The 22,888-nt window shown below is 36.6% G+C and overlaps 1 protein-coding gene across 8 annotated transcripts in view; it reads left to right on the forward strand.

The window, feature by feature from the left end:
• The window catches only part of LOC127954857 (nuclear factor 1 X-type-like), a 159,100-nt gene that overhangs the window by 88,110 nt on the left and 48,102 nt on the right, over positions 1–22,888 (forward strand). The window contains exon 6 of one of the 8 annotated variants that reach the window (XM_052553423.1): positions 7,033–7,182. The exons of the other annotated variants lie outside the window; for them this stretch is intronic. Coding sequence (XP_052409383.1) covers positions 7,033–7,082 — 50 coding nt within the window. The 3' untranslated portion in view covers positions 7,083–7,182. Of the gene's footprint in view, positions 1–7,032; positions 7,183–22,888 lie in introns of those variants that run through there. 8 annotated transcript variants of the gene reach the window in all.

Genomic DNA, 22,888 nt, shown 5'->3' on the forward strand with positions numbered 1-22,888 from the left:
CTAATCACCTTTCTATTATTGTGGTTTAGTTTTTTTGCCAATTGCTCTGATTTTTAGTATTTGTTTCACTAATGTGCAACTGTAAAGTCAGGATAGCTACCTTAAGGATTGAATAATGCTCTTGGGATTGTCTAGTTAACAGCAAGCATGTACAAAATTTGTGTGACCGAATCTTATTTGTTATTTCAATCAATGTGCTGATCAAAAAGAGCCCATTAGAGAACCTCTCACTCAGTGAAGGAGTCTCTCAGCATCTCTGGGCCATGAAGGGGCAGGAAGAGCAGTTGGTCTGGGCTCAGTGTGGTCTCCCGAGGTCAGAGCTGTAGCGCTCACAAAGACACGAGGAATGCTGCGCAGCCGCCAACACAAACACACAGCTCCACTGAGAGTCCTGCAGCTCGCGGGGTCTCGACCATATCAGACTGATGGCCAGAGGGTCCGCAGATCCTCCTGGTGAGGTCATACAAAGACACAGACATGTTTATTGGACTTTAGCATCAACAGAAGCATGATTTCAAGTGGTAAAGCTAAATTAGCACATCATCATGTTCAAATTACATATTAATGCATGAATGACAATAGAAAATGTTAATTTTGTCAGCCATATTTATATTTTAGTCTTAATCTTTTAAATTAGTCTTAGCCCTGGTGTCAAATGTTTTTTATAGTTATCATGTTTAGTCTACTGTCCTGTGTTTGTTTAGTCAAGTTTAAGTCAACTAAATGTCTGAACATTTTAGTCTACAACATTTCCGTCATGCTGCATAATAGTAAAACTTTTTTTTTAAGATAGTTGTCGTGTGAAATTAATTTTTAAGCAGAAATCAACAGAATGTGGACTCATACGCATGGTTTATTTTGTCTCATCTAGTGTACTCATTTATTGTAGGCTGTTCAATATATAAATAAATATCCCAGACTTAGAGATGCATGCTCTGTCTACTCGTTTATGAAATCTGGTGAAAACAAACAAAAATATTTTAACAGAAAAATTCCTAGTTGTAATTCCAATAATTCCAAATTGCAATCATGCGAGTGTGCGCGCATGGTTGCCAGATTACAGAAATAACCAAAACACCAGGCACAAAATGTCTCCTTTTAACACAGAAGCTCTGATTTGCGTATTTGAACTCTTGACATTTGGCAAATGCACACGTGAACGCTTGTGAAGTAGAGTATCACATGATTGTCTGTGATTAATAGCAATTAATTGCATTGTTATGCACAGAACTAATAATGCATTCAAAAGTAGTGTATTATGCACTGTTTTTCATTTAAAAGCAGGCCTATTGCTATATGAACAAAAGTGCTGTCGCTTGATTTGCAAAGACTTTAAACAAATAAGGTGCTTTTTACAGCAGTATTCCTTTCGAAGCACCTTTGTTTTAAAAGGAATAATATTTATAAATATTGTGTGTGTGTGTGTGTGTGTGTGTCTGTTCAGTGCAGAGGTTTATTGTATGAGTAATTGTGCAGTTGTGTGTTCATGAACGCACCAAACAACCCCAGAATCACACAGACATGAGTCTGGAGCAGTCGTGAGAACACTCCACATATTCTCAGTATAAATGCCTGTGAAAATGACCAAGAGCATGAAGGATCCATCTTCACATTTGCTATCAATTTAGGACCTGAAAATAAGCAGCAGCTCTCTCTCTCTCTCTCTCTCTCTCTCTCTCTCTCTCTTTCTCTCTCTCTTTCTGTCTCTCTCTGTCTCTCCTGAGTAGGACCAAGATGAGGAATGTTTTTATATCAGTGGGGAAAAAGGATTGAGAGGGGGAAGGTATAAAGATGGCGTGTAATAATAGCAGTCTTTCTCCAGATGTGTGGCAGAGATCTGACCTCAGCGTGACCTGTAGTTAGATCAGCGTCAGTCATCTGCCACCTGCTGACCGTACAGAACATGCACAGATACAGTCACATGTAGAAACGTCCTGTGCATGATGTTATTCCACATGGTCGAAAGCCAAATTCCAGGACACACACACACAAACGGAGTCATATTCATTCTTCAAGGCCGATTGCATTCGCCTGTTTCATGCAGCAGTGTATGAGTGGAAGGATTCCCTTGGTTTTACTGTGGTTTTGGACTGGAGAGTTTTTGGAAAAGCTTTTAAAAATATTGAGTTTGATGCTAACTTTAATCTGATGTACTTCCAGCCGGTGTGTCAGTGGGGACTTTAGCATGTGTGTACAGAGTGACCATGAAATAGAAACCAATACAATATGGCATCATTTAGATAATTTCCAAACATGTATTTTTGGAGGTAGGACCCCTAGTCATATTTCAAGACCCTGACCATACGTTTTACATTTTGACACATAGTACGTCCAACATTGTTTGTGCTAAATGAATGAAATTGTATGGGTTTTGAGGGGAAATGTGCTTTTCGTTTAGTGGAACACACACACACATATATTATTTCACACATATATCTCACAATATTATTAATTATACTGCGTTTTTTGTTCAAATAAATAAAGCCTTGGTGAATGTAAAAGAATTCTTTCATTAAAACATCACAAAATCTTACCAGCCTCAAACATTTTATTGTTAATGCACATTGAATGTACAAAGTCATTTCTAGAGACCAGAATAATGTAAAAACTTAAGCTTAAACTTTTATCTGTTAGCTGTTCCATTGCAAATAAAACAAATTAGATGGATATAATGAGATTCTTCGGATCATTCTGGAGATCCTCGCTAATGGCTGCGTCTTTGCACAATGATCTATCCTAACAGATATTTTTGTGGACCTCGGTTCCTCGGGGTACAGCGTCGTGGTCCAAACAGAGGGAGAGACCAGATGTTTCTTTTGTTTAGATTTGAACCGGGCGGAAAGGAAGGGTTTAGGAGTCGGTGGGCGGTCGGGTATAAGGAAACTAAACCATTCACAGTTGAATAGCTCTGTACTGTACAGTCAGTGTGTGTCTGTGTGTGTGTGTGTGAGGCAGAGAACACACATGTGTCCTTTATAAACATCTGAATGTATACATCAGCGTTTCAACTCAGGTGGGTCGCTGACAGACAGCGATGGAAGGAAATTAAAGTTGCAGTACTACGGAGTTAACCACATTTTTTAAATATCACACTCGTAGCCATGCAATATGGCTGTATATCAGCACACTGTGATTGCCTATTGCCCATAACACCTGAGCAGTGCCACAGACTGATCGACTCCATGCCGCGCCGCATTGATGCTGTAATTCAGTCAAAAGGAGCCCCAACTAAGTACTGAGTGCTGTACATTCTCATACTTTTCATTTTCATACTTTTTAGTTGGCCAAGATTTCTAAAAATCCTTTCTTTGTATTGGACTTAAGTTATATTCTAATTTTCTGAGACACTGAATTTGGGATTTTCCTTAGTTGTCAGTTATAATCATCAAAATTAAAAGGAATAAACATTTGAAATATATCAGTCTGTGTGTAATTAATGAAAATAATATAGAAGTTTGACTTTTTGAATGATATTCTAATTATATGACCAGCACCTGTATTTTAGTAAATATATAGAGTATATTGTAGTACTGTAAGTAGTTTTGCTTTTCTGGTGTTAATTGCAATTTTTTTTATATGAAAGTAACAAATCTCTGACAGAAAATCATCCACTAAAAACATAACTAAATATACACTGAGGAATATAACAATTATAAAACCACAAAAGAAAATATAATCATTGGAGTAACCAATGCAAAGTAAAAGCAATTATAATAACCTTGCCTAAATCATCCGTATGAACCTGTTTAAAAGAGCAACTTTTCCTCACTTAGTGGTGTGGATCAATAAAAATAGGTTAAAGGGTTAGTACACCCTAATATTAAAATCATGTCATTAATGACTCACCCTCATATTGTTCCAAACCTGTAAGACCTCCGTTTATCTTCTGAACACAGTTTAAGATATTTTAGATTTAGAATTAGTCATTGAAGCTGTGTGTACGGTATACTGTCCATGTCCAGAAAGGTAACATCATCAAAGTAGTCCATGTGACATCACTGCGGAGTCGTGAACGCAGATTGACAACAGACCCGGAAGAGAAGACAATGCTGAATAAGTCGTAATTTTTGTTATTTTTGGACCAAAATGTATTTTTGATGCTTAAACAAATTCTAACTGACCCTCTGATGTCACATGGACTACTTGATGATGTTTTTCTTACCTTTCTGGACATGGACAGTAGACCGTACACACAGCTTCAATGGAGGGACTGAGAGCTCTCGGACTAAATCTAAAATATCATAAACTGTGAGTTATTCATGACATAATTTTAATATTTGGGTGAACTAACCCTTTAAGGTTTTGTGTTTCCTCTTAAGTGGATGTCATTCTACAGTTTTAATGTGGATGCTGTGAGTTTTGGGATGATGTATGACTGTATAATCGCTGCTATGGGGTTCACAGTAGTTTCTCTGGACGCTTGCGTTCCTCATCAGCAGATAAGAGTGCATATAAGTCAAGTATACAGCAGAAACACATTTGTTCATATCTGTCTTTTCCTGTGTGTGTCTTTGATATGTGTTTACATGTGTTTGGTGATCAGGATGGGAGAGAGTGTAAATTAGGAAACCACATTCATACTATTGCTGTGTCTCAGCTTTACACAGTGTAGACAAGATAAACCTCAACATGTCCAGCTTCCCCTGGATCTGCTCCGGGTGACTGTCAGGATTACAGTGAGTGTGTGTGTAGACGTGAGATTTGTTGGCTCCAGCATGAAGGTTTGTTGAGCTCCTTGTATGTCCAGACTCATGATTTCTTGTGCTTGCTCACATATGTCTGGGATTTATTGTGTTTATGTGTGTAAATATGAGAATGGCAGACGTGTTTATAAGGAAGAGGAAAAGCAGGGTCATATGACAGGAGCTAAAGACGTGGAAGGAAAGGTTTCGTTTTTTTTTCCTGAGCGATCACATTTTTTCAATTTTATTTTATTCTATTTTATATTAGTTTAATAATTAAATTAAATAGTTTATTTTGAAGTTGCATTAGTTTTTAAAGGTGTGGTTACAATTATTTGTAAAAAAAAAAAATATATTTCATAAAAATAATTATTAATATTATTTTATTAATGCATTTTACAAATATTTGTAAAAACGTCTTTACCACTTCTTATATGTGTATATATATATCTCACAAGGCATTATTATTTTTAATTAGTATAACCTTTTATTTGAGATAACTGATTATACAAGTATTTGAATATATTAGACTTTGTATAAGTATAATACATGTTTTTTAGACATTATAATGGCTATTAATTTTAACACAAACATATAAGTAATTTTTTTTGCAAAATAGTTGTTTTACACAAGTCAGGTTGTCATAAAATGTATTATTGTGATTGCATATGATAATATTGTATGATCTATATCACTTCTATGAAATATCTGAATGGCAGTACTCAGTGTGTCCCAGCTGACTCATGTGCGGTCAGCTGCTCACAGATGTTGCCTCATCCTGCGGTCTCTGACTGGTGGACGCTGGGGTTTGAAGTGGTTAGTGTGAAGTGTGTCGGGGTCAGAGGTTAAAACAATCTGCCCCCCTCCCTTTGTCCTGTTCTACCCCCATCTCTGCTTTTCTCTTTCACCCTCTCCTCAACACTAGATCACTTCCAGACCCTTTCACCTGACTGGAGGGGAACTAGCTCTGATGAAAACAGCTTTTACAAGCTTTTATTGTGAAACCTCAAATGGCTGTAGTGTGTTTGAAAACAAGTCTCTATCTGATTCTGATACTCTAATGAGCATAAAATTAGACGGCATGCAAATATTTGGTGAAATAGTATCTACTTCACTATTCTAGTCTGCTTCACGTCATTGACACCTTAAAATACTGCCTACGTTTGCAGGTCGCTTGGTTTTTGGAACATAGCTGTGTTCATTTGTCAGAGGAATTCGTCCAAATTAAATCAAATTGCAACATGTTTCTGTTTGTAAAGGATTGCTGAAGCTACCTCATCAGATTGATTATTTATTTATTTATTTTATGGAGCATATTTATGTTTGAATTTATTTTTTATTATTTATTTATTTATTATGGATTTATATAATATTTAAATGCTTGTTTTATGGTATTAAATTTTTTAATTATTTATTTTTGACTTTTTTTGGATTTATTTTATATTTTTTTATGGAATTTCACTTAAATAGAATCATATGTTATTATATATTATTTAAAAAAGTATTGTTTGGAATTTATTTATTTATTGTCTATTTATATAATATAATTATATATTATAATATATATTTTAAAATATTACTTTTTTCTACCTTTTAAATGACTAATTAATTTTCATATTTATTGTTGGAATTCGTTATTTTTTATTCATTTTGGGATTTATTTATTATTATAATTATTTATTTATTATAGTATGACATTTCTTATTCAAAATGTGATTTTTTCTTTTCTTTATTTACTTAAAATTTTTATGGAATTTAGTGATTTTAATTTTATGTCTGGGTTTATTTATTTATTGCAACACACTTATTGCAACACTTACCTGATTAAAGCTATTAGGCCTTAGGCTCATTTTTGAGTTTGCATGGCATGTGTTTATGCTTTAAAATTGTTCAACATGTGCAGTCATTGTACTTCTCAAACAGCAGAAAGCTTTGCTGCAAGCTACACTGAGAATGTGTATAGGACAGTATGAGTTCATGTAAGCCTCTCAGCACTCGCCATGTGAAGGAAAAGCCTTGTAATTCTTATGAAAGCACTTCCAGTTTCGAAGCCCCTCAGATTGATAAACTACAGATGGAAGGAAAGACAAAAGACTCCAATTAGGATTTTTTCACATACAAGCAGATTCCCACCACACGCAAACACAATCACACTTCAAGACGTACTGAATCATTTTCACACTCTTCAGACTGCCATCCAGATCTCTTCATCCTCTGATGGCTTCTTTAACACACACTCATCACTGGACTTAAGGTGTATAGTGCATACAGACCCTGACTTATTATCTGTTTTTTCCTTTTTTTTCTCATTTCATGTGCTGTGGCTTCACTCAATGCATCTCAACCACAGGTAAGAAAACAACTTGTTTCTTCTACTGCATTTATAAATGCCTTTATTAACATATCCATGCTTGAATCCCTATTATCATCAAATTAGAGCTGCACTCCTAGCCCTGTTGGGCCTCGCTCTCATTCTTTGAACATGTTTAATTTTTTAAAATAAAAAAAAAATCCCTGTACACAAAAGTACCCTGTACAAAACACTTTCTCTAATGTTTCATATTTCTGAAAAGTTTTCTCTTTTTTTTAATTGAACTTTACAGCTTTGTTTCAAAACTTGTTGAGCTGATTCATGCCTACATAGGCAACTGACTTCTAAGGGCAGGATTGTAACTAAAACAGAACTTCATAAGTGACTGATTTGGAAGACTCTGCATGGGAACTGTGACTAGAACTGGGTATTGAGTTCAATACTTTTTAGGCACAAATCGAATTGCATTGAGTATCGATTTTTTTCTTTTTTTTCTCGATACAAAATTTCGATACCTAAGCGGTTAATCTCGTCAACGTCAGTGAGCCAATAAGCATGCAGCATGGTTGATGTGCCTAAATCATGTGCTGGTGATTGGCTCTAGTGAGGCATCCAGAAAAAAAGTTTACGCCGGTTCTGCCCCAAGACGTGGTTCACACGTAAGGATGTAGTGTGTAAGCGATGTAAGGCTACATTTACACTAGTGCGTTTTCGTTTTTAAACAACGTTTTATGGAAAGGATCCATACTAGCATTTCTACTGCGGTTCAGCAAAGATCTCGGTCCACACTACGAAAACACGTTACATGACTAGTCATGCACACTGTAGCATCATAATTTATAGGATTTATACTGTGCTTTTACTAAAAACTTATTTTTGAGTTATAAACACGTAATATGAGTGACATGAGCAGTGAATGAGCTTCCTCTCAGTCAGAACAGAGATAGAAGAAGAGAAAACATGTAGACGGCGCTGGAAGCAGCTAATGCTCATCAGTAAATCAGTCGAATTTTTCAGTTCTTGCTTTGACTGGGAATAAAACCCACAACCTTGACGTTGATATCGCCATGCTCTACTTATGAGCTCCAGAAAATCTAGTGAAAATGTTGAAGATGTTGTTTTCTTTAGACCAACATGCACCAGTAAATTGTTCCCGATCAGAGGAGGAGCGTGGATCAGAGCAAACGAGGTCAGTTTGGATTCATCATGTTGACTTTAAAGAGGCTTAGCATCTTGAAGCCCATGCCCCACTTGAAGACCCTGTGTGTTACTGATAAACAGGACAGGATCAGCTAGGTACTACTTGAAAAGGTAGTACATGCTATTCGCTGCTTAGCCTCTTTCTGCCATTTGCATCAGTCTCCATAGAAACCGGGCCCTGCTAACACCGTGTTCTGGTCGGATGCCAACACAAACTCGAGAGGGCCAAACACACAACATAGCAATGTGGATTCGTGGCACCACATAACAATGACTTCACACAAATGATTTCCCATCATGCTTCACACACGGCTGATGTGTTCAGCAAGAACCTGAAGCACTGTTGGAGCTTTGCAAGCTAATGTCCTTTTTTATATCAATCATGCATGTGTGAAATGCATGGTATAGACAGGTTTTCTTGTCTTATAGATTCTTGAATTATGAAAATCGCTTTCAGTAGCTATGCTACTAAATTTACGCAAAATTTATTTAAATATGGCTATCTCTGTAAAGCTATGATCAGCTGTTCCTCCATCTTGGCTGAGCTTTCAATGTTGTTACAGAAAGAGTGAAGGTGATTGGTTGGTTCTTGTCACATGATCTGTGTGCTTTTACAGTATTCTGAAAAAGCTGAGCTGTTTCTCGCTGCGGTTCAGACTCGCCTTGAAAAAAACTAGTGTCGCTCTTTATTTGCGTGTACTTGCCGCGCGTCTTACAGTTGAAATAACGAAGTGTGCAAAAGATTTGAAATGTGAACGGCCCCTTAAACTGAATTTGAACATAGAAACGTATAGTTTACAGTTAATTGTGGTGACAGGATTGCAGAAATGTCAAACCTCACAGGAAATGAATGTTCAAAGAGGGTCATATTTTTCTACAATTTCTTATGAATTTACCATCTCATGCAAATTATTACCATTTCTAATGAGACAGGCTTGAAGTGTCGGTGCCGTATCCATTGCCCAACCTGCAGAAACGATGCATTTGCAGATGTTTTTGTAAAGTGATCTTCATCCTCGTCCTCCTCTTCCTATTCGACAATGGAACTTTGGAGGTTTTTCAGTCTTAAACTCCATTCCAGATGGTTTCTGTTAAGGCTTTTTTCACCCCATTATTTTATACACCAGAGTTCACAGTGTCTAAAGACAAGATGTGTGTGTGTGTGTGTGTGTAGGGTGAAAGGAAATGAAGAAAGTGATATAGAAGGGTGAAAAAAAATGTATTAAAGCAATTATTCCATCAACGAGAAGCAGCACATTGCTCTTCTGGGCCCTTTTTCGGTTGGGTTTCCTGTTTCTTTTTTAATAAATAAGGACATATAATGTAATATTGATTTAAATCCCATCTGTCAGAGTGACTTCATCCACCCCCACTCCCTCTGCTCTTTCTTGGAAAGGAACCATGGACTCGGGCTGCCAGGAATAATTGCTTGTTTGCTGCTATTTGGTTAAAATCTGTCACAGAAAGAAAGAGAGAGAGAGAGAGAGAGCGAGGAAAGGAGAGAAATGAGAAGTGAATGCTTGCATTTCCAGGCCTCACAAAACGTAGCTGTTAGCTTAGCGTTCTCATTGACGCTCATGTGGCTGTAGTTGTCATCGTATTGGTTTCTCATGAATAGTTTCAGTCTTGTCAGGTTTAAAAACGCAAATGTTCGATTTAAACATGATAAACGTTTGTGACTGTTAGCACTGAGAACTTGAGTGGAAGTGGAAGGACGTATGTTTGCGCACGTCTGTCTCTGTGTGTGTTTGTGCATGAGCTTCGACTCTCAGTCTGTCTGCAGGGTAGAGGCTGGATCGCGGCCCAGTTTGGCCGGAGCCCTGTGCGCTGTGCCAGGCTAGTGTTCACAGTGTCTCCATGCTCCCCTCCCCAAAGAATCGTAAACAATAAACCCTCTGTTACTTTTAACCCCCTCACGTGTCTGCCTCTCTTGCTTGCTCTCCACGTCCCGTCTGTCTTTCTCATACCCCCCCTCCTCCTTTCGTTCTCACTCGTTTCGGCTGCTTGGGTTTGATCCTTTCACCTCTTCGGCGAACGCACATGGCACTTTCAATGAATAGGGTTCACTTTGGAGTCTAATTATTTTTTTGTAAAGTGTTTTTTGTTGTTGAGAACTAAGCATGAGAGATTTTAAATGTGTCCCACGTCAGAGGTGATAAAAAAAAATTCTAAATATATATAAAAATATTATAAAATTATAAAAATATAAAGTGTTCCTGTAGCTCAATTGGTAGAGCATTGCGTTATCAAGCGCAAGGTTGGGGGTTCGATTCCCCGGGAACACATGATAGGTAAAAATTTATAGCCTGAATGCACTGTAAGTCGCTTTGGATAAAAGCGTCTGCTAAATGCATAAATGCATAAATGCATAAAAAAATGCATAAATATATAGTAATGTATTTAATTAATTGTTTATATTAAAATATTATGTAAATGTTGTATTATTTTTATTGTATTTATACATTTATCTATATTATTTTTACTTTTTGTAATATTTCATTAAATTTGTTGAATTTATTTGTAACATTTTTATAAAATGTAAATAAAATGCTTTATAATTTAAATATAATTTTGTAACATTTTAATATCATATATATTTTTTTACACAAAATGCAATATTTTTAGTTATTAGGTCATGCTTTTTCCCTTTTTTCCCAAACCGCGACTCCCTTTTTTGCAGTATGCGATATATCCGCTCAACTAATCACAGCGCACAATTCCACGCACTATAAACCGTAACAACCAATCACAGCGCACCATTCCATGTACTGTAAACCGTAACAACCAATCTCAGCGCACCATTGCATGCACTCTAGACAATCATTAAATGAATCGCATTCGATTATGAACGTGATATTGCGTAGCTTGTAAGTGGTAGTGTTTTTATTAATGCCATTTACAGTATGTTTTTGTTAATACAGCACATAGCACTAAATGAATGTAACATGGCAAAAATGAATGCACTTTTGGAAGTTGAATGTAAGGGAAATGTAATTTTGGAATTTCTGTAGTCTAATGTGATGTTGTTCATTTGTTTGTGATGAAATTTTATTTTATTGCGGTTAACAAGGTGACCCGTTTAATTAATTTTGGGAGCGATGACTGATGAATGCATTTTTAGTCCAGTGCCTGTATATAGGTTAGTATTGACTAAGTTCAGAGGCTGGCATATGTAGATCAACTTACTATGTTGTGTATTTTCATCAGTTTTAATATGAAAAGTAACTTTCATATGGATTTATTGCATTTAAAAAAAAATGGATTTATTGCATTTTGGGAAAATATTTATTACATTTTATAATAAATCTTTGAAAATCAAAACCTGGATTTTAAATTGTTATTATAACCTAAAGATGCTATGTGAAAACAGAAACAGAAAATAGTGTGTTTTATCTTGCCACTTTCTTGGTAAAGATAATTTTTGTAAAATGGGTTTTCATAGATATGGAATTTTCATGTTTATTTCTGGAAAATACCAAAAGCATGAGTTTTAAATTGCGTTTAAACGTACATTTTATACATTTTACATGTACATTTTTGCATATTTTGTGAACTTAATATGAGATTAATCAATGTCCTTAGATTGATGTCAATGTTTTTTTAATTTTATTATTTTATTGTATTTAATTTTTTCAGGAAAAGATATGATTTTAAATTGTTTCTGAATTTTCTATGCTAAGAGGTGCTCTGTGTGAAAACAGCCGTGGCGTGTCAGTGGTGCAACTCCACTTTAGGACAGCAGTATATTTTATTATGCTGCTGAGATTAATTCTTTGTTTATTTCCTCAATGTATTTGGTTTATCTGTAATCGAAACAATGGCTGGATAGTAATGATTTTAATAAAAGCCATGCAGTGTTTCGGCCGTGGCCCAGTACTAACCTCTCAGATTGCGAGTTTAATGTGGCAATCATGTTCCTCATCACAGGGCTGTTATCCCCAATCCCTCCACACGCACACACATTACAGCCCACGACTGTAAACAGATGTTGCTCTAATCATTCTCTAATGAGACCGGTCACTCATTCGCCCATCTGTAAGTTTCTGCCTCGACACTGAATAGACTAGAATGAATGTAAAATTAGGCGTAACAGAAAAATCTGTAAAACGTGTCCTGCTGTCTCTATGATAAGGTAGACAGAGATTGAAAAAAGAGACATTTCTGTTTTTGAATAAATAACTAGGAATTTACATCACGTGATACTTTTGCCATTATATATATGAATCTTATCCACAATAGACAGATTTTGCAATAAAGGTGTTCAAATAACGACTTGCTTTGGTGTTCTGAGTGGTTGCTAGGTTCACACCAAGAACGATAATTAAATTAGCATCTACACCAAAGCACGATAGCATTTGCTTTATTATATTATTGCAGTTTTGTTGTACTTTTTTCCAGTTCTATCATATTCATACTGTGATAGGGGTTTTGGTCATACCACCAAACCCTTAGTAGAAATCAGATTTAAGTGATGGCAAAATGGTAAATTACATTAGTGCGGTTGCATAAAGAGTTCTAGGCAATTAGATGAAAGAGTGTTTGTAGCTTTCAGGGCCAGAAATGAGTTATTTGGAACTGAACATTCAGTTGTGCGTTTTACGTTACGTTTCAATTAAACACCATATGGTGGAATTTAGTGGCGATGTTCCATAACAAGCACGAAACCATTATAGATACATAAACATTCATCGGTTATTATTAAATAACGTCTCTGTTGTGGCATGTTTTTCTTGTCAGTCCCCGAGGGAAATTTCCCCACTCTCTCCAGGCACACAACGCCCCCTGGTGGCCTGGATGAGAACTCATCACTGCTCCAAGCATGTTAGTCAGGGTATATACAGTATATGTCATGTTTTATTTTCCTGTTTGACAGAGGCTATATACACAGGAATGTGAGCTGCATTTACGCAGAATGGCAGCAAATGTGTGTTTTCTGAGCTGATTGAGACCACAGTTTGAATTACTCGTGGTTAAAGATGAGGGAAGCCCAAAACAATGTGACAAAGAAGAGAGAGTAAGAGAAAGAGAGAGCGGGAAAGAGAACAAGGTCATTTAGTGTGTTCTCCAAAGAATGACTTCACCTAAGCCATTAAGAGTGAATGAAAAGAAGACGTCCTGCTTTGCGCTGGTCAACTTGTGATGCCAGAGAGAAAAGGACAGTTGATGGAGAGGGAGATTTTAGGAGAAAGACAGATAAGAGACACCAGGAAATGAAGACGGGTCGAATCACGATGTTGAAGAAGCAGTAGATGAGGAGCCTATGAGTGGGAATGGGAATCGTGAGAAGTTTAACATTACTGGTTTGGACTCCGGTTGTTTAAACAACTCTTTCCATGCTCTTTGGACTTAGCCATTAAGCTGTAACACAGCATCAGTGCAGTGTTTTGTGATGTCAAATCTAATCCTGACTACAGCAAAAACAGAGTTTGCAGATAATTAAACCATAATATTTGAAAGACTGGCCTGTCCAAATACAGAAAACTTGAATGGTTCAGGACAGATGTGGCAGAAGAGTCTGACAGGAATGGCTCCATACACATGCTGTGATGTTCAGCTCTTTTTCTACTCCAGATAACATGAAAAGAGCAGGAGGAGTGTTGTGTACATCAATAGAAACAGACTGTCCTTGTGTTTATCATGCTTAAACCCCTCTTTCTCTGTCTCTTCTCAAAGAAAATACGTGGTTCTTTTGAGATCTCCCATGTGGGAGTTGATCAGGGTTAACAGCAGCGGGACCGAAAGGAACGAATGACAGTTTTCGCAAGCAGCGAGAAGATGCATACAGACAAGCAATCATCCTCTCTTTGGACGAGGAAACACATTCAACCTGAATGGTTTAGCGTTCTAAAAATTCTTAGAATTCTCTTTACTCAAAATCAAACTGACAGTGACGAATTAATTGGAATACTGAATTATGATTGGTCTGTTTTTGAGGCCTTGGTTGTTGCTGTTGTTGAATGTGCTCAGTTTTCCCAGAATTAGTGAGTGCTGAGCTAATGTTTATCATGCGTATGAAAATGAGACAAAAGGTGTGTTTATATGCAGAGAGGTCAGCATGAAGCGGTAAGAAAGGTCCCGGATTGTGCGCAGTGTCTCACACTCGTGGTGTCCTGTGCCTGTGTGGCCCGGCGCTCGGCTGTGGAGGGAAGCAGGAAATGTATGAACCATGAAGGCATGTGTTTATGCTGGATTGAGCTGATACTCACCAGCCAGAGGGAAAACACACACCACGGGCCTGTTCTCTCTCCGTCTCTGCATCTACAAAGCGTTCTACTTGTGTTCTTTCTTTTTTCTTTACAAAAGAGAAACCACTGTTATTATCTCTCGTTCCAGAGACCAGACCAGTCATCAAAACATTGAATTGATTGAATTATGTAGTAGGCAAAACATGTTACGCAAAGGGAAACGCTTCTATTTGAGCTTTTTTGGTTGTCTGATTCTATTATATTTATCAAAGTTTTTATAATTCAGTATTTCCAAGGTTTTGACTTCTAGTGTGCTGATGATTATTCCAGGCTTGGTTAAACCACTGGTTTTGGCCTTGAGTATTAGTGATAAAAGCTGTTTGTCTCTCCATTTAATAACCAACGAGAACTAAAGATGCTGGCACACATCAGCTTCTAGTGGCACCATGTTTGGTTTCTCTCTGATGCCAAGTCATGTTCAACCATTCTCAGCACATTTCTGCAGTTTGTTTCTTGTCATCAGCTGCAGTAATCATCCACACACACTGCATGTCTGTAAGCTTCTTTCCTGACAGCAGCCTCCCCTAATGCATCCTGGGAAAGCAGGGGGTATGAGAGGGAGGGAAAGGGTGAAGCTGCTAAAGTAGCTGAACAGACTTAAATGCAGAATTGCAATTCAAATATGAATATAAGGAACTTCTGTAAAATTAAAATGAACTGCAGAAAACCGTTGGGTTGGCAAAGTGAATTAAAAAAAAACTCTTGAAGGTTAAAGGCTAGATAGAATGTGGTTATAGGCAATGCATTGCAGAGACCAACTGAAGCTGTGATCATCTGCATGACATTTCTGCACATGCTGTTGTACCGAGGCTTTGGTGCAGTAAATGTCAGCAAGGGGAAACAAATTAAACTTCTTAATGAGATTTATTTTGTTATACAGGGCTGTTTCTGCGTGTCCTACAGTGATGGTACATCAGAGTAAGACTTATATCTGAAGGGATTTGTACTTTTCTGATTGACAGATTCAGGGACTGATGTTAGTTCGGCTGATTGATCCACTTTCCCATGGTTCTTTCAAGCAGCAGCTTTATTTGGCGGATTTTTTGGTGATTAGCACTAGCTTTAGCCCAGATTAATATTGTTGTTGCAACATGTAAGTATATAAATAGGGGCATGTGAGGCAGTTGACTTTATCTCAGTAACAATATGGAGTGTCAAATGTCCAGTGATGCAAATACTTTTCTCTACTGGTTTGGTAGGTTGGTTTCAACCACCTAGTTTAAAACGGTCTTAAATTATACTTATATTTTTTCATTTGTAGATTTTACTTGGGATAAAAGTATTTTGCTGGTTGGGGCAAGTTTTCATGTGTTGAAAATGTATTTTAGCCAAAATATTGTATGTGACCTTTACCACTTGCTGCTGCTGTAGTGAAATTTGTTTTATTATTGTTTTAATATTTAAGCTTGAAAACCTATTACATTTTATTCAATGGAAGGCCATTTCTGCCAAAAATTAGATAAAAAAATCAAAAAAGTCAAAATTATGGGATGCATAATAATTTTGAGATTGTAATTTAAAATCCAGATAAAAGTCATAATTGTGTTAAAAAGTAAAAATGATAACACAATCATACATATGAGATAAAAGGTTGAAACTGAGATTATGACATTAAAATTCAAAATTACGATAGTGCTAATTATGAAATAAATTTATCTGAAAGTGAGTTAGTCAATGACAGTCAATGAAGTTAAAATTATGACACTACAACATAATTATGAGATTATTGAGATGTTTCAGAAAATTGAGAAGTCAATTGAAAAAGCTGAAATTATGACACCACAACAAAATTGTTAGATAAAGGTTTGAAATTGAGATAAGAATCATAATTATATGAAAATTTTAAATTGAGGTATATCAGTTGAAAAAGTTGGAATTGACACACTACAATTATGAGGTAAAAGATTGAAATTGAGATAAGTCATAACTATGACATTCAAATAAAAATAAATCTTAATTTATACTTTTCAGCCTACATTAATAATGTCTTAAAATTATCTCTGCATATTATACTGAAGTAATATGTAAATACTGAATAAAAGGCATAGTTTGCCTTTACCATTGATCTTTAATGTGGCCTGTGGGATCCCACCGTTCCTCCATTCGACGGGACATGAGGGGCTTGGGAATGCAGAGCCAATTGCTCGCCAATTTAGCGACTGGAGAAATAAGCAAAAGCGAGCTGATCATGTGGAAAGCAACGCTATATGACGTCTCATATAACTCTAATTAAAGAGCCATTCAGGGCCCTGTTTTGCTGAAAGCATTTCCAGACCTGTATCTCATCCCCCTCTCCTCCATCCTTGTTATTTTTTTTCATTTGTTCATCTTACGGTCCCTGTGGGGTAACAATCGGTGAGGTATTTCCTGCAGTAAGTCTTTCCTGCGTGGCTCTCGCACTCTGCCCAGGGAGCCGTGAACCAAAGCAGGCGCCCAGACTGACAGCAACAGGCCAGCAGAGAGAGAAACCCAAGCTTCGTCTTGGAACCACGTCCATGCTACACCTCCCTGAGTCACATCCAAGATCAGCTTGTCCTCTTTTCTGTGCTGCCTTCGGTCACAGACAAGAGTGCCCCAAAAACGGGCAATGCGATGCTTTTTACAGATTGCCACAAGAAAGCTCTGGAGTAAGTCTCAAGAAAACATAGTCTTGATCATATTTTATGTATTTACTGTGACAAAAATGTTGTTTTATTTTTTAATTCATGAGTATCTTTTAATGAGTATACTTTTCATGTGACAGAGTTAAATATTTATAAAAAACAGTTTTTTCTTATTTAACGACATACAGGTCCTTCTCAAAAAATTAGCATATTGTGATAAGTTCATTATTTTCCATAATGTAATGATAAAAATTAAAATTTCATATATTTTAGATTCATTGCACACCAACTGAAATATTTCAGGTCTTTTATTGTTTTAATTCTGATGATTTTTGGCATACAGCTCATGAAAACCCAAAATTCCTATCTAAAAAAATTAGCATATCATGAAAAGGTTCTCTAAACGAGCTATTAACCTAATCAATCTGAATCAGCTAATTAACTCTAAACACCTGCAAAAGATTCCTGAGGCTTTTAAAAACTCCCAGCCTGGTTCATTACTCAAAACCGCAATCATGGGTAAGACTGCCGACCTGACTGCTGTCCAGAAGGCCATCATTGACACCCTCAAGCGAGAGGGTAAGACACAGAAAGAAATTTCTGAACGAATAGGCTGTTCCCAGAGTGCTGTATCAAGGCACCTCAGTGGGGAAGTCTGTGGGAAGGAAAAAGTGTGGCAACAAACGCTGCACAACGAGAAGAGGTGACCGGACCCTGAGGAAGATTGTGGAGAAGGACCGATTCCAGACCTTGGGGGACCTGGGGAAGCAGTGGACTGAGTCTGGAGTAGAAACATCCAGAGCCACCGTGCACAGGCGTGTGCAGGAAATGGGCTACAGAGAAGCAGCACTGGACTGTTGCTCAGTGGTCCAAAGTACTTTTTTCGAATGAATGCAAATTTGGCATGTCATTCGGAAATCAAGGTGCCAGAGTCTGGAGGAAGACTGGGGAGAAGGAAATGCCAAAATGCCTGAAGTCTAGTGTCAGGTACCCCCAGTCAGTGATGGTCTGGGGTGCCATGTCAGCTGCTAGTGTTGGTCCACTGTGTTTAATCAAGGGCAGGGTCAATGCAGCTAGCTATCAGGAGATTTGGGAGCACTTCATGCTTCCATCTGCTGAAAAGCTTTATGGAGATGAAGATTTTGTTTTTCAGCATGACCTGGCACCTGCTCACAGTGCCAAAACCACTGGTAAATGGTTTACAGTCCATGGTATTACTGTGTTCAGTTGGCCTGCCAACTCTCCTGACCTGAACCCCATAGAGAATCTGTGGGATATTGTGAAGAGAAAGTTGAGAGACGCAAGACCCAACACTCTGGATGAGCTTAAGGCCGCTATCGAAGCATCCTGGGCCTCCAAAACACCGCAGCAGTGCCACAGGCTGATTGCCTCCATGCCACGCCGCATTGAAGCAGTCATTTCTGCAAAAGGATTCCCGACCAAGTATTGAGTGCATAACTGAACATAATTATTTGAAGGTTGACTTTTTTTTGTTTTAAAAACGCTTTTCTTTTATTGGTCGGATGAAATATGCAAATTTTTTGAGATAGGAATTTTGGGTTTTCATGAGCTGTATGCCAAAATCATCAAAATTAAAACAATAAAAGACCTGAAATATTTCAGTTGGTGTGCAATGAATCTAAAATAAATGAAAGTTAAATTTTTATCATTACGTTATGGAAAATAATGAACTTTTATCACAATTTGCTAATTTTATGAGAAGGACCTGTATTTTACTTTTAATTACATTCTCAATAAAATGTGAAATATAATACTATTTAAAACAATTCATAATATTCAAATATGAATTCCTACTTTTTATTACATTAGGAAACTGTGTATTTTTAATTTCAATTAGCATAATTGTAAAAAAATACAATTAGCATAAATGTACAATTTAAAAAAAAAATATGTACAAATTATAATATTAAAATCTTAATACCTTAATTAATATAATAATTTTAATACTACTAAACATAATATAATTTTAACATTCTTGAATATTCCTTAACATGCAGTATTTTTACTGTTTAGTTTGAAATCCAATGCTACCATGATGTATAAATACTTTGCTATAATTTTGGGTTATTTAAGAATAATTGGGCCATTTTCCTCATCTTAACTGCAAAAATTCTCATAATTTACCTGAATTCATCATTTATTTATTTATTTATTTATGTTCATTTGCTTGCTTGCTTGCATTACAGTAATAAGAAATGAGGATGAAAATGTGCTTATGTCATGAAAATGAAATGTTTTATGGTACAACAACTCTTCTTTTCAAATGATAAAAAAACTAAATATAGAAATAAATACATTTTCACTCAAGTTTCTAGTAAAATTCACAGTTTCAAACCAAGTTGTACATTACATTAAATAGTAGAAACAAGTAGAACAACTGAAATGGTATTTTCTTGTAAAACATACTCCAGTTTTATTTATAAAAAAAAAAAAAAATTACAGTGTAGATTGTTCTTGACAGATTTTCTCCACTCACTGAGAGTCAGACAGAGATATTGTGTAGTCCTAGCTGATTCTCCCAACTGCCTCCGTTCTCTGACCTGAATGAGACGTTCTGCGTTTGAGTTGCTGTCAGACACCTTGTGTTGAAGCGGCAGACAGATCTATTGTAGCTGCTGTTGTATGGGCGTAATGAAGCTTTTCACTGCATTCTCAATGCAGACGCTCGTCTTTCTCAAAGCTCAGCTTTGCCCAGTCGTTCTTTAGAAACAAAGTGTTCACTGCGCTATTGACTCAAAGCTTCCAGTGTGCTTTTCTGAAAGCTAATTTAACTCCAGCAGGGCAGACCTGCATCCGGCATCTCTGCACTCATCTGATAGCAGCCCCAGGTCTGAGACTGTACGTCAGTCATGTGCCAGCGCAATCTTCATTGATTTGCCTTCATACCTGCTTGAAATCTGATGGCATTTAAACTCTATGGCTGTAAAAAAACAAAACAATAAAAAAAATAGGGCCCTGTCATACATTCTTAACATGCTTTCCTGCATTACTGTGGTGAAAGTACTGAAAGAGCCGGTAGTGTTTCGTTTCAGATGTCTGTGCTGTGAAACCGGCTGTGATGTTATTCAGATAGCTAGATATAAATGTTGACAGTTTAACTAGCTTTTCTTCAAACTGTTGCTGTGTTAAGGACAGTAGTCAAGCAGAAAGAGAAGAATAATCAAATTGCGTTCACACATTTAAGGAAATTTTCTTTTGCTGTTTCTTTTTCAAAGTTTCTATTGAACATTCTTTTTTTCAAACCTCCGTTCTTTCGGTCTTTATTTTATTTTAAACTGAGTAATTTTGAAAGGAAAACACTTGATTTTATCTAAACTTTTTAAATGTTGTTTTGTTCTTTCAAACTTTACATTTTTTACCGTTTTTGTTTTCTATCAAACTTTTTCATACTCTGTTAAAAAGTATTTTAAACTTTTTTTCAAATGTTTTCATTTTAATCTATCAGTTTTTAAATGTTTTTTTTTAATTCAATTCTTCTGTTTTCTTCTATTCATATAAAATTTTCTTTTGAACGTTTTCTATTTACACTTTAAGAATTGTCAAACTTTCTTTTTCAAACTTTGTTCAAACTAACGTTCAAATGTTGTTCAAACTTTTTCAAACTTCTAAAGTTTTTCTTTTACGATTTTGAGCGTTCTTTCCTCCTGTATCACTGATCATTTCAAACTTTTTTTGAATGTCTTTCTATTTTCGTTTTTCTTTTTTTGTTCAAACTCTTTACAACTTTTTCAAACTTCCTCTTCCTTTTATAAATTTCATGAAAGCATTCAAAAGGAAAAACCTTGTTTCTATCTTTCTTTCAAAAATTCACATTTTCTTTTTGGAATTTTCTTGAACATTCTTTCCTACAGTTAAACTTTACTGTACACTTTTCCTTTTCCTTACAGTTGGAAGAGCTTCACTGTAACATTGCCAAAGCTCTGTCAGGGTGATAGTAACAAAGAAATAATAAAGTGTTGGAGAAACTCAAGTGCACTAGATATTCTAGTCTTTCTCTCTACATCTTTTTTATGTGTAGATGTCCTGTTTATACAGTATGAGATGGGAAGTGTTTTTTTTTTCTCTTTCCATTCCCTGTTGTATTTCCTCACTGACAGCGGCCGATCCGGAGGTATAGCTGCGGTCAGCTGCCCACATCTGCAGTTTGGAAAATGGTGCAATTTAAGACAAGGGCAAAATATACATGAGAGTCTTTTTTCATCTCGCGGCTCCCACAACGGAGAGCGAGAAGACGAGATGAGAGAAATGAGGGCTCAGGCAGACCTCTGCTGGATCTTCTTTCCATTTGAATGTGAGGCGTAATCCACCGTAAGTGAAATCACATGGTGAATTATCCCGTCCAGAAGGCAAGATGAGCTCTGAAGGAGACTTTAATGATGATGAAGCTCTCTTGTTCCCCTAATGAAGCCGCTGATTGGATACTTTCTTCATGTCAGCACACCAGACTGTGATCGTTTACCTCTTTGTGACATTTTAGACTACTTAACTCAATCACCGGCTCCAAAAAAATGTAATTCACAAAGGTCCAGCGTGTAGACACTAATGTCCTGTTTTCTCATTACTTGTTTACAATCATCCAAGAGGCATATGGCGTGAATATGATCTTCATTTATTATTGGTTGGGCTTTTTCTATTTGTTTAGGCTGAGTGCCACCAGAAGGTGTGGCCTATAACAGGAAAATGGGCGTGGCTTCATATTCTAAATGGAAAATGTACACACAAATTAACACAAAATAAAGGCTTCAAATGTGAACATAGGCAGATTACCAAAAAAAAAAAATGATGCCGAAATGCTTGCTGATAAGATAAGAATAACTGATAAGAATAACTCATGTGTGTGCTAGCGATAGGATCATGTCAGTCATGTGGTCATTCTTGAAGTGAACTTTTGCCTGAATGGTGATTAGATTCACTGTTTCGGATCGCTGCATTTAATTTGATAATGCACATGAAGAATGAGGTTAACAATCATTAGCACGTGCAGCAGCGGCAACTGAATCACCGTCTGTGAAAATCCTGATTGGTGAATTACTATAAATAATTCTACATAATAAAAAAAGACTTTAAAAAGATCAATATCGGTGATCATATTAGCAGATACTGCTTCCTGTGATCGACTATCGGTAATGGCCTCCAAAAATACCTTATCAACAACACAAGGATGAGTTTTTCTTCTTTCCTTCTAACTTCCTCCTGCTGAAGACTTGTCCGTGGGCTAAAAGTAGGTCATCACCAAACCTGTTGCGTTAGCAGAGCTCTTTCTCTGGACCCCCCTGCTCCTCCTCCTCCCTCTTCCTCCTCAGGGATTTTTTTTCATTTGCAATTACAGTAATATATAACATCAGGCATTGGGAGATTTAGAGCTTTACCTTACATAACCCAGTGGATTTAAGTTTAGGGCTTTGGGTTGTCTCCAGAACCCTAACACTGCCTGTGTTCAGAAACAAGCGCAGACATCCACAAGGCCGCCAGGCAGGACAGTAGTAAACACATTCATGACACTGAAAGCAGATCATGGGTTATAATTTCTTCACTGTACACACAGAGGGACTACATTTCTACTTAGCCTTTCTTGCCTTTTTGTTAATACTTATTGTCTTTGAACAACTTACAGTAAAAATACTAGTATTGTGAAATACTTTTTAAATTTAAAATTAATTTTAAATAATTTTTTTAATTTTAAATATCTGTTTTCCATTTGAATATATCTTAAAATATAACTTATTCCTGTGATGCACAGCTGAATTTCCAGTCTTCAGTGTCATGATCCTTCAGAAATCATATCAATAAGCTGATCTGCTGCTTAAGAAAGGTTTCTGATTATCA

This window comes from Carassius gibelio, chromosome A3 (assembly GCF_023724105.1).
Source record: "Carassius gibelio isolate Cgi1373 ecotype wild population from Czech Republic chromosome A3, carGib1.2-hapl.c, whole genome shotgun sequence".
Lineage (NCBI taxonomy): Eukaryota > Metazoa > Chordata > Actinopteri > Cypriniformes > Cyprinidae > Carassius > Carassius gibelio.